Below are 12,435 nucleotides of genomic sequence, written 5' to 3' on the forward strand. Positions count from 1 at the left end.
CAGTAAAAGCTCCAATGGCTCACTACCCTCTGAGGGAGAATAGTTTGCTCTCATCTCTGTTTTACATGGGTGATGCATGATTTTTAAACCATGGCCCCAGCCCCCTACAAATTTATTATCAATAACATTTTTATGCTCTTCAAAACAAGTGACACTAGCATTTTAGAATTGAAATACTAACCTTTTCAGCGCTCAGTAATCACTCATTTTTCTCCTTGTTCTTTCATGAGATGTGGATATCACTGGTAAGGCAGCATTTATTGCCCATCCCTAATTGTCCCTAAACTGAATGGTTCCTAAACTCTTTCAGATGGTAATTTAGAGTCAACTGCATTACTGTGGATCTGGATTCACATGGAGGCCAGACAAGGTAAGGCAGGCAGACTTCCATCCTTAAAGGACATTGGTGAACAGGATAGACATTTACAACAATCATTGACAGTTTCAACATGGTTAAAAAATTGCTTTCAATTCCAGATTTCTTAATAATTAACTTTTGTTCCATCACCAGTCATGGTGGCATTTCAACTTGTGTCCAGATAGCATTAACTTTGGTCTCGGGATTATTAGTCCACTGATACTATCAGTGAGCCACCATCTTCTCAAATACCAAGTGTTCCCATGTCAGGCTATGGATTAGGTGAAGAATCTTACTCCGTCTGCTTTTCCTCAAAAACATAAGTTGGCCTCAACCATGGAAGACCTTCCCTTCCCACACGGACCTGTTTGTGCACTTCTGAATGAAATTTCCCATTTTTTTGTGGGTAAACTTCAGGCGGACCCAAAGGGGACTAAACTTAGACTGACTCAACTTATCTGAAGAGCAAAGTAATCTGGATGCTGGACATTTGAACCACCAATTGAAGGTGCTGGAAATACTTAAAAGGTCCAACAACATCTTGGGAGAAAGAAACAAATTTAACATTTCAGTTCTGAGCTTGCTCATCAGAACTGGGAAATATCTTTGGGGTAACAGGTTTTAGGCAGGGAGGAGGAAAAGGAAATGAAAGAACAAGTGGAAAGTCCATGATAGGATAGACAGAAGGGGTGACAGAAATCACTCATATGATGAAGCGGGAGGATTCAAAGGATAAGTGAAAATAAGATTAGCCAGGAAGAGGCAAGTGGGGGAAGACAACTGATTAAACGTCTATTCAAAAAGCAAGCAAAAAACACTCAGATTTCACTGATGATGAATGTAAATGTAGAGGGACTGAATGTCAATGCACAAAGCACTCAATTATTCTGTTCGCCAATGTCCTTTTGGGAAGGAAATCTTCCATCCTTATCTGGTCAGGCTTCCGTGTGACTCCAAACCTACAGCAGTCTGCCATCTGAAAGAGCTTAGGAGCCACACAGTTTAGGGACAATTAAAAATGGGCAACAAATGCTGCCTTACCAGTGGGAATGGGAAACTTACACTGGAGGATAGCATCAGCAATGTTCCAGATGTAAGTTCAAAGTGCTTGGAAAAGTGAGGAGCCAAGTGCAGCCAAAGTTAAACAAGGTCAGTCCAACTGGGCAGATCCAGTGCAATAAAAAACAGTCCTGTTTGCTGTGAGAGAGCCAATGTGGCGGTGAGGGACCATCAGGTCATGGAAGAAAACTTTGCAAGAAGATCAGGTCAGTGAAGATATGGAAAATGTGTGGAAGCAGGCCATTGAATCCACACTCACCCTCCAAAGGCTTTCCCACCCAGAGGGAACCCAGGCAGATGCTGGAGAATGTGCCCGAGGGTGGAACTGAACCCGGGTCCCTGGTGCTGTGAGGCAGCCGTGATAGCCACCGTGCCTACACCCCACCATGTGAGCAGATGGTGTAGTGTCTCCACATGTTACAGGTCTGTTTATCAAACAATTATAGTGCTGCCAGTTTGATGTGAATGTTAGCTTTGAATTTGAAAGAACAGAGTGCTGTAAGCTCAGGTGGAGGTCGGTTAGGGCGAGCGAGTGAGTGGGTAAAAAACGCTGAGATGGCTGATTTCTTGCTAATTGTTTCCGATGAAAACATCAAGTGAGTACAAGAGTCTCTCTGTGGATTATGGCAGGGTTGCAGGAAGGGAGGGGGGTCATTGTTTGGAAATGCTGTTGATAGAGTGCGCAGGGAAGTCTCCTGAAGAATGAAGGGGCGCAGAGGTGATGATATGATGGAGTAATGTCATCATTATGTCAGTCGGAAATATCACTGAATTGGAAGACAACAAGGGACAAACCTTTTCCGAGCACTTCTCATTTGGGACCAGAGTAGGAAAGATCACAGGGGATAAAACAGAATAAAACTGGAAGGCCAGATGAGGTGGCAGGGATGTGAAATGGAAGGAAGATGTGGGAGAGCTGTAAGTCTCAAAGAGTTGTTGAAGCTCACAGTCCTTGACATCTGAATGGAAGTGAGAAAGTTTCTTATTAAAGCACGAGGTAAGATAAGGAAGGAAGTCAATTTGAGAGTTAGACAAACTCTGAAATAGAAGACAGAGTTGAAGAGAGACCTTTTCACATCCAAGAGACCATACTTCATTTGTGCTGAGTAAATGATTTAGGATGGAAAGGATCCTCAGACCAGATAAATGCCATGTTTGATTGCTGGTCAGCAGTGAATTAGCTGCCCTGAATCTGGCTTTAATTGGGCATGGTGCCTGTAGATAGAGAAGTTAAAATGCAACCAGAATATCCAGTCTGATCACACTGCAGTTAATCTCATCGCTGTTTCTTTGATCAGTGTGTTCTAAGTCTAACTAGAAAGGAGGCCCTACTAGATCATTGGCCAGGGAATAAGAAGAATTAATTGGACAAGTGTTGGTCCAAAGGCCTACTCCTGCTCCTTTCTGTTTCTCATTTCTTTGATTCTAAATTCATAAAATCCAAAGAAGACCATCAAAATGAGCAGTTTGCTTGACTTGCTGCTAAGTCAGGATAGAAGCAATTCACACCAGCTGTCATCATGCAACACACTTAACATTAACAAAAGCCAAAAAGAGAAATGATTTCTAACCTACTACTGTGTTACTTAAACTATTTCCCTACAAACCCACCATCACCATTGAGACTGACAGACGACAAATAGTTCAACACAGAAACTACGGATGGAAAATAAATACAAACAGGCTAAACAAAATCCATAACACCAAAAGTCTAAACCACAAAACGAAAACTTATTTCTGCACAGTCCTTTTTATTTTTGCAATGATAACACCTGCTCTCAACGGACTGATGGTTGTTCTTCAATGCAGTGGCACAATGAAGTGATATACCAGTCTATTTCCAGTGATGAGGGTTTTGAGCTCCAAGGTTGGTTTGTAAAAGTTTTCCCTTAGAGTAAAATGGGCTGACGGGAGCTTTGATAGAAATACAACATTGTGAATAAGGTAGAGAATGTTTTCCCGTTCACTGACTATACGAGGACTAAGGGACACAGATTTAAGTTTTGGAGCGAGGGAATGTGACAATGAACCGTGAGCAGTCATGACCTGGAGCTGGATGGCCCCAAGGAACAGATAATAGCAATGATTTCAAAAAGAAATTAGATCGGCTCTTAATATATTGAACTGGGGAGTGAGACTGATTAAATTGTTCTGCATTGAGATAGCATGGTCTTGATAGGTCGAACTGCCTTCTTCAATGCTGCAAATGACAGTGTAACTCCAAATGCATGTTTGGATGTGGGATTGAGAAAGAAGAATAGAGCTTGGCTATCATACTCCCTAGTGTTAATCTGACTGGCAATGGTACTTGGCTCAGGTATGAAAGGGTTGGCATCATATCAGGAGAAAAGCCTTTGTATGAAGATGGCACCAGCACAGGGAGACTGTTTGCGAACTCTCTACTGCAGATCTCATTCTCACATTTCTTACAATCGTTCTTGCTTTTGTGAACCATCTTTGCAGCCGTAACTTTGTATTCCTTGCTCTGTTCAATCACCCTATGATCTTTGTATGGTACAGTTTGCTTGTACTGCATGCAAAATAAAACTTTTCACTGTACTTAGGTACATGTGACAATAATAAAATCAAATCAATCAAATTGAAACAGCAAAACTACAGAGGCCTGGAACATTGCCAGGTATATGCTGACATCTGACCCTTTACTTGGAGATGTGTTCCATTTATAAGCCTAAAACCTACATTTTGATTTGGTCATCCAGGGTGTTCAAAGGTTACATTTCCCAAGCAACAGCAATTCAAATTGTTGTTTTTCACTGTCCATACAGTGATGCATTCAGCCAGAGATAGTCAGGCTTCAGTAAGTCAGGCAAAACACGGACATTTTACAACAGGAGGTACAATGGAAGAAAGACACATTCACAGCTTTTGGCAATAATACAAAGTGAATAGACTTTAATACTGCTACTGTGTAAATTTTAAGTGCAACGACAGAGTAGACAAGGTCAGTTGCAGTGACAATTCACAATTTGTTGTTAAGTATTTCAATCCAATTTTTACAATCAGCAGGGTAAAGGGAGAAAAAAGCAAATTCATTTTTTAATAAGTCAGGAACAGGTATTTCAAAATCAGAGCGTCAATTTTACCATATTGACTAAATTCACATGGACAAAATAACAGCACAATATGCAGGTTTGAAACTTATGCTGCCAAATATCTCTACTGTGTCACATTTGTGGGGAGGCGATGGCCTAGTGGTATCATCATTGGACTGTTAGTCTAGAGACCCAGGTAATGTTCTGGGGTCGCGGGTTCAAACCCTGCTACAGCAGGTGGTGGAAGTAGAATTCAATAAATTATCTGGAATTAAGAATCTAATGATGACCGTGAATCCATTGTCAATTGTCAGGAAAAATGTATCTGGTTCACTAATGCACTTTAGGGAAGGAAACTGCCATCCTTACCTGGTCTGGCCTACATGTGACTCCAGACCCAAGTAATGTGGTTGACTCATAATTGCCCAGAGGGATGGGCAATAAATGCTACCTAGCTAGCAATGCCCTCATCCCAGCAATGAATGAAAAGAATAAAGATTGTTGGGAATATCTGGGCATAATTCATAGAACAGAATTTCATAGAATCCCTACAGTGTAGAAAGAGGCCCTTTGGCCCAGCAATCAGAGCATCCCACCCAGACCCATTCCCCTAATCTACACATCCCTGAACACTATGGGGCAATTTAGCATGACCAACCTAACCTCCACATTTTTGGACTGTGGGAGGAAACCCACATAGACATGGGGAGAATGTGCAAACTCCACACAGACAGTCGCCCAAGGGTGGAATCGAACCTAGGTCCCTGCTGCTGTGAGGCTGCAGTGCTAACCACTAAGCCACCTATTATTAGTGTTTTGCCTGTAATTCTCCAACCATGGAGACCCCAGCCCCTTCCACCTTATGCAACACTTGGATTATTCACATGATTTGAAGATTTTCATTAAACATATTGCACATCAATATCTCTCAAAATAGTCCTCTATAATAAAGTAGTTCTACTATTAAAAATATGGAAATAAGTATCATCTTCACAAAATGTTCATGGCTTTTGTTGAAATGCAACTGCCCAAGTGCAGTTTAACCCCTCTTGCCTTCTTTTTCCACAGTGGCTTGATCCAGGCCCGAAGCATGTTACAAGGTAGTCCGCTTTGGTCGGCATGGTTACGGTGCAGTAGAGGACATCTGCGCTGGAATGAAGGTCTCTATACTGCTGTGACTCGGTGACAGAAGGTGGCTGTGGCCGTCCGTTGGCTCTGTGTTTTGATACATGACCAGACTACCTGAGGAAACTGTGAGTGAAGAAGCGAAAGGCATTTGTCACAAAACTGATATTCATTCAAAACATTCTCTACACCCGTCTCCCAATAGCTTCGAGGTAAATGTCTTCAGTTTGCCTGGTCAGTAATGTCCAAATGGGTATTCCTTGTACTTTGTAGAACCTTGCCCAAACTAAAGTGCACATACGTGATAATAATTGATGTATAAATTAGAAGGAAGTTAAGGAGAAATTTGTCCTGCAATAGGTGACACAGTTGTGGAGGTGGAAGCACTAGTCACAAATAAAAAGTGCTCAGATATGCACTTAGCGTACTGTAACCTACCAGGTTGCAATCAAGCTAATGTTTCGAGTCTAGGTGACTCTTCATCAGAAATATTAGCATGCTCTCTCTCCGTGGATGCTGCCTGATCCGCTGTGGTTTCCAGTGTTTGTTGTTTTCAGTACAGATTCCAGCATCTGCTGTAATTTGTTCCTAGGTTACAGTCAATTTCTACGAAACTGCGTGACTGAATAGCAAACCAAAAGTTTCCACACAGACCTGAGTTATCATTCACTCGTGGTCAACCCAAACAAATGCAAAGTTCCTCTGCTCGTAAGTGTATAGATGCCTCGAGCGTCAGAGGCTGACGGGTGACCTTGTAGAGGTTTATAAAATCATGAGAGTCATGGATAGGGTGAACAGTCAAGGTCTTTTTCCCAGGATAGGGGAATCCAAAACTAGAGGGCATAAGTTTAAGGTGAGACGGGGGGAATGATTTAAAAAGAACCTTAGGGGCAACTTTTTCATGCAGAGGATGGTGTGTCTATGGAATGAGCTGCCAGAAGAAGTGGTGGAGGCTGGTACAATTACAACATTTAAAAGGAGTTTGGATGGGTGCATGAATGTGAAGAGTTTAGAGGATATGGGCCAAATGCTAACAAATAGAACAAGATTAATTTAGGATATCTGGTCGAGTTGGGCTGAAGTGTCTGCTTCCATGCTGTACAACTCTATGACACAAAAAATTTAGAGGGGTAATTATTACAGACCTAGTGCTGGGTGTTTGAATTAGACATTTTTCTCGGTTGGCATAGACATGTTAAAAGGCCAAAGTCCTCTTCCCGCACCATAAATTTCTATGCTTTTTCAGAATGAAGGTAAGATTTGGGTTTGACTGACCAGTCAAATAGCCTGCCCTCACATATAAGACCACATGGGTGACCAGTGACTGTTGTCATCAAACTTGTCAGTGGAATCAACAGTTTCAGGAGAGGCGCAGATGGATGACTATGGGTAAAATGATAGGTTTATCTGTGTATTTTGTCTTCTTGTACAATTAGCGCCTGGCAGGATTCCACAGGTGTAAGTCATAGAGTGGTAATGGTGGAATAAACTGCATTATCATGCTACATGCAAAAACATATTAAATTTAGTCAAGTTTAAAGTTTCCTTTGTGAATCTGTGGGTTAAAACATAACTCTTTTTGACTTGGCCAGCTTTACGCTGTGTTGTCATATTGAACGAAACAGCAGTAGTTGTAAATATTGTTTGCAAATCGACCAACAGTAAAATAAAGATTAGATGGAAGACAAGAAATGATAAATTATAGAGTAGCAAGATAAAACATCAAGTCTAAAAATGTCAAACATGTCAAGAGCTATGATAATAATTAACTTTTAAATTACTACACACATCATGATTAGACATAGTGGTTAACTAGCACTGTAAATTATAAAAAGATTATGTCTTAAAACCCACTTATTGAAAGGCCAAGCGAAACAGCTAAAAGGCTGCAGATCTGAGCTAACCTTGAGGGAACTGGTCGTGGCTGGCACAGCTTGCACGCTTTGGAAAAGACAGGAGAGAAACAGTCATCCAACCTTCCTACTGCTTATCCACCATTGTGTACCCTGGCCTGAAAACTTTGGCCTTGGGTGGCGACAATATATGGGCGAGGCTGGATTCTCACCAAAGTCAAATACCAACTTGACCCAGGCTGGAAAAACAGAGCTGTGGTTAAAGAGGCCTTGGTGCCTCTGAATGAGTGCTTTTCAATGATTCAGAGCTTCATGGCAGGAAGACAGAGTGTTAAACCAATGTTTTTGTTGAAGAGAAAGGAAGAGGAAAAAGTGTGAAAGAGCCTTTTACATTTGGCCAGTCCAACGTCTTTGCTTTTTGGGTAACATTATTGCAGTTCATTGCTAATTTTAACAAGGAGATCAGTTTGTACTTGTAACAATGTTTGAACACAAGCTGGGTGAGGAGCTAAGTGCTGGTTAAGATCATTCAGTCACATAACATTCGGCAGCTGTACTGTTAAATTGGGAGGGGAGTTTAACAAAGTAGACTTGTTTTTAAATAGCAAATGATGAACGTTGTGTATACATTAAGGATTCATCTGAGTTAACATTACATCAGTTATTTTAGGTTGTAGAAAATGTGAACGATTTAATCCTCAGCTACTGAATGCATAATGTTAAATGAGAGGTAGCTTCTCCATTTATTTCTGCCCCTTCTCCAAACTGTTTGATACACCTCGTTGACCTGGTGGTAGGATTTTGCCAGTATCTTTTGGAAATAGTAGTGGGGATGTGTGCTACACTGGGCTACCTGTCATTTCCTCTCTCTGACTGTATATTAGTTACACTCACTCACATTGTCCATGCTACAATCAGCTATAGTCAAGGACTCAACAGGTACAAGATATCCATGTGTGAGTCCACCATTTTGGGAGAAGGTAGTAGATCCCAAGGATTACGTGACCTGATGAGTACCAGATTGGGGCCTAAGGGGTTGTTCTGATCTGAACCCAGTCTTTCAAACCTGTCTAATCCCTCATACAGTAAAATTTCCAATTACCTGCTACTGCCCCTGTGCCCTATTTACAAGGATTTTGCACTGGAAAGTTACATGACTTTCTGTTTATTTTACGTCCATTACAGGAGACAGAAAATTTGCTCCGATTAATATAAATCGAGTTAGCACTGTTACTTCCATTTCACTCAGGATGGTTATTCCAGCTAGTGCACCACATTGGACAAAGAAATCTCTGGATTTGAACTGAAGTTCATGACCAGTACGAGGAGAATAAATAATGGAAGTTGCTAGTTAATGGGTTGGGTTAGAGAGAAGGATGACAGCTTTGTACCAGGAGAGTGCAGTGTTACACTTTGCATTCAGTCCTTGAAGATGTGTGACTTGAAAAATAGCGTATAATTAGTAGATTACCTACTTCATGATGACACCAGCCCAGCTGTACATTATCAATCAATACTACATCTTCAATACTTATATGATCTCAGTTCTGGTAGTTACTGAGAAGGTAGGTTTGCTTAGGGTTCACAATGTCACTTCATGAAGGACACAGAAGAAGGCTTTCCCCCCATGTGGTAAAATGGGGCAAATGAGTGGGACAATTTTGCCTCCTCGATACTCCAAACAAAATTGTAAATGTGTTGTTCTTGACACATGGATGACTGCACTTGAAATACCAAGAACTTCGGTAATACATTTACAACAATTAGTTGTTTGATACATTGCTGTCAGCTAAATTTTCAACCTACCATCCCGGCCCGTCATAGAAAAGGCAAAATTTAATTTCCATTGATTTTTATTGATTGAATTTCCCTCAAAATAATAAAATTGTTGCTTGAAGAAGGTGACGATTGAAGAATATGAGGTGAGGAAAAGGGAGTGGGAATACAGTAGGTGCTTTATGTTTGGAAAGCCACAATTTCCCTTGCTAAGAGCCTTGATTGCCTTCAGGGTGTGAATGGCTTTCAGGGTAAAAAGTACTTGCAGTAGCTTTGCATTGGAAGAGTTGAGTAATTTTAGTCAGCAGTGCGGAAATATGCATCAAAGGTCATCAACCTCAGAAACAATTCAACAATAAGCTTTCTATTGGCTGTGGACGGCACATTAAATTGCCATTGAGTCACTCATTCTAACAAGTTAGTCAAAAGACTCAAGACATAGATCCTTATTGATTCACAGAATCCCCACAGTGTAGAAGCAGGCCATTCGGCCCATTGAGTCCACACTGACCTTCCAAACAGCATCCCACCCAAACCTAGCCCCCTAGCTTATACCTGTAACCCTGCATTTCCCATGGCTAATCCACCTAGTTTACACATCCTGGAAGCTATGTGCAATATAACAAGGCCAATGCACATAACCTGCACATCTTTGGGCTGTGGGAAGAAACCAGAGCAACTGGAGGAAACTCACACAGATACAGGGAGAATATAGCAATTGCACATTCCCAATTCCCTTCATCCAACATGGGAATCCTTGCCCTTTAACATCTAACTCTAAATCTCTCTACCTAACTCTCACTTTTTAAAGGTGCTCTTTAAAACGTTGTTCATTTGTCTCAATATGCCCTTAACTGCCTCGATGTCAAATTTCGTCTGTGTTCAATTGAGCATGTAACCATAGGGTTCGTACAACAGTCTATCCTTTGTAAATATGAACCACTTATTTGTCTAAGTGGGTCCATTTAAATCCTCATTATTCACTATCTGTTGGATTCTAGCCAAAGTAAATGTCTTGAAGTGGACTAACCTTTCATGTCCTTCAAGAAATTAGTTTATACATGATAGAGCCCTTGCATTTCTGTGTGGAAAATTTCTGCTGATGCCTCACAAATGTATTCAGCAAGGAGGGGAGCTGGACAGATCAGATTGAAACCTGGAGCTGAGCTGAGTTGGTAGGGTTCCTGTTGTCTGGATGGACTGTCTCCTTTGGCTATAGTCTCTGTTATGTATTACTGAAAGCCATGGACACAACATCGTCTGTGTTAGTGGTGGTGAGAATGGACATTAAATTTTCTTCCATATACATCCATCAAGCAGTGATGATGTCGTGCTTCTTGAGTGTTGAGCATTCACTCTCACAACTGATTTGAACCTTGTAAATAGTAGAGTGGAATTGAGAGGTCAGTTGGAGCTACTTCTAAACAGACTCTTTATTGCTCTTGTAGCTGTTGTGTTGAATTACCTGGTCTTATTAGGTGAACTCTAGAATACAGATTCGAGCAACGTATCGACAATAATGTCATTGAAGGGCGTGGTGAAGGGGTTGGATCTTTTTATAATACCTTCATGGGATCTGGGTGTTGCTGGCTATACTAGCATTTATTACCCATCCCTAAGAGTCAACACCATTACCTTGGGTCTGGAATCATGTTACATTCTCCTTCCCTAAATGATATTATGAACCCGATGAGTTTTCCCCAACAATTGGCAATGGTTCCACGGTCATCATTAGACTCCTAATTCTAGAATTAATTATTGAATTGAAATTCCAGCATCTGCCATGGTAGGATTTGAACCTGGGCCTTCAGGTCGTTATGTGGGTGTCTGGAATTGCTGTTCAGCAATAATATTGGTAGGCCACTGCCTGCCTCCCCCACCATTCTTGGAAATGGTCATTACTTCACCAAAATATTAATCAGCTGCTTTTCAGCTCATGTCTGTGTGTTGCCCAGACCCTAAGGCTGGTATCTTTTAATCACTCCCATGATGAATCGTTGCTGTTTAAACTAGCAATAACTGCCACCACTAATTCTCTGTGAGAAGATGATGATGTGCTATCTTCTTGACATTTCCCATTGAAATATGTTTTACAAAGATCACTGCAGTTAATGTCCTCCAGAATTTCAATCTTGCTCCACCTCAGTTTCAAGGGTGACACCCTGCATTTCATTCTTGCATCCTCCATGTGCACTTAGCAAGGTTCAAAGGGAGAGACAAAGAATTTGAATATTCCCTCCTGAATCCCCTCTGCCTCTCTACCTCTCTCTCCATCTTTCATACACTCATCATTTCCTTGACACGGTCTTCAGTCACGACAACAGAAATAACTGGAGAAGCTCAGCAGGTCTGGCAGCATTTGCGGAGAGAGAAACAGAGTTAATGTTTCAAGCCCGATGAATCATGTTCAGAAGAGTCACTCTACCTGAAATGTTAACTCTGGTTTGTCTCTGCATATGCTGCCAGACCTGCCCAGTTCTGGCTGTTTTTGTTTTCATTTCAGATTTCCAGCATCTGTGGTTCTTTATCTCTTACTCATAGTTTTAAGACAATAGTCTAATTTAAGTCTAATGTCTCTCCTGTGTTAGCTCAGTGTCAATTTGGATCCAACTTGAAATGAAACAGGACATTAAGAGAGCTATATACCCTCACTTTTTCATGTATATATGTAAGCATACCCACTTTTTGATTTTAAAATAATGTAGTCCCTTTTCCACTCGTGATCTGTAAAACAATTAATGGCAGCCCACATACAAAGATATTCCATTCCTCGTTTCCAGGCAGACAATTTTTGAGACTTAGCATGGAATGTTCCAGTGATGAGCTTTGTGTTTCCCTATGGTCTTGCTACCTGCCACATTAGTGCAGCTCACGGATAAATTTATGCTTAGCCTGAGTGTTCGCGGACATTGTGATGGAGAGCAGGATTGGATTTAAAAATACATAAATCTTCTTGCTGTCCCCAAAGCAGGTATCCCGCTGAGGCTGTGAGAAGGTGAAGCAGATGATGCTGCAATATGCCTAGCTGAATGTGCCACACAGGCAGAAGACCCACTGCAAACTGAGCTTGTAATGAACAAGAGGTTGCATATTCTCTCACTGCACTGACCACACACAGTGCAATAGAACATGTCTATCATAAACAACAACAATGACAACAAAGTTGCTGGAAAAGCTCAGCAGGTCCGGCAGTATCTGTGAAGAAAAAAAT

At 41.2% G+C, this 12,435-nt stretch overlaps 1 protein-coding gene across 4 annotated transcripts in view; it reads right to left on the reverse strand.

Moving 5' to 3' along the window:
* Positions 1 to 4,311: 4,311 nt before the first annotated feature.
* The window catches only part of hnf1a (HNF1 homeobox a), a 184,253-nt gene continuing 176,129 nt past the window's right edge, over positions 4,312 to 12,435 (reverse strand). For 3 of the 4 annotated variants that reach the window (XM_059655102.1, XM_048556610.2, XM_048556609.2), the window contains one exon: positions 4,312 to 5,721. In XM_059655102.1, coding sequence (XP_059511085.1) covers positions 5,594 to 5,721 — 128 coding nt within the window. In that variant the 3' untranslated portion in view covers positions 4,312 to 5,593. The remainder of the gene's footprint in view (positions 5,722 to 12,435) is intronic. The other variant, XM_048556611.1, reaches the window with a different exon arrangement.

This window comes from Stegostoma tigrinum, chromosome 26 (genome assembly GCF_030684315.1).
Source record: "Stegostoma tigrinum isolate sSteTig4 chromosome 26, sSteTig4.hap1, whole genome shotgun sequence".
NCBI classification, from domain to species: Eukaryota; Metazoa; Chordata; class Chondrichthyes; order Orectolobiformes; family Stegostomatidae; genus Stegostoma; species Stegostoma tigrinum.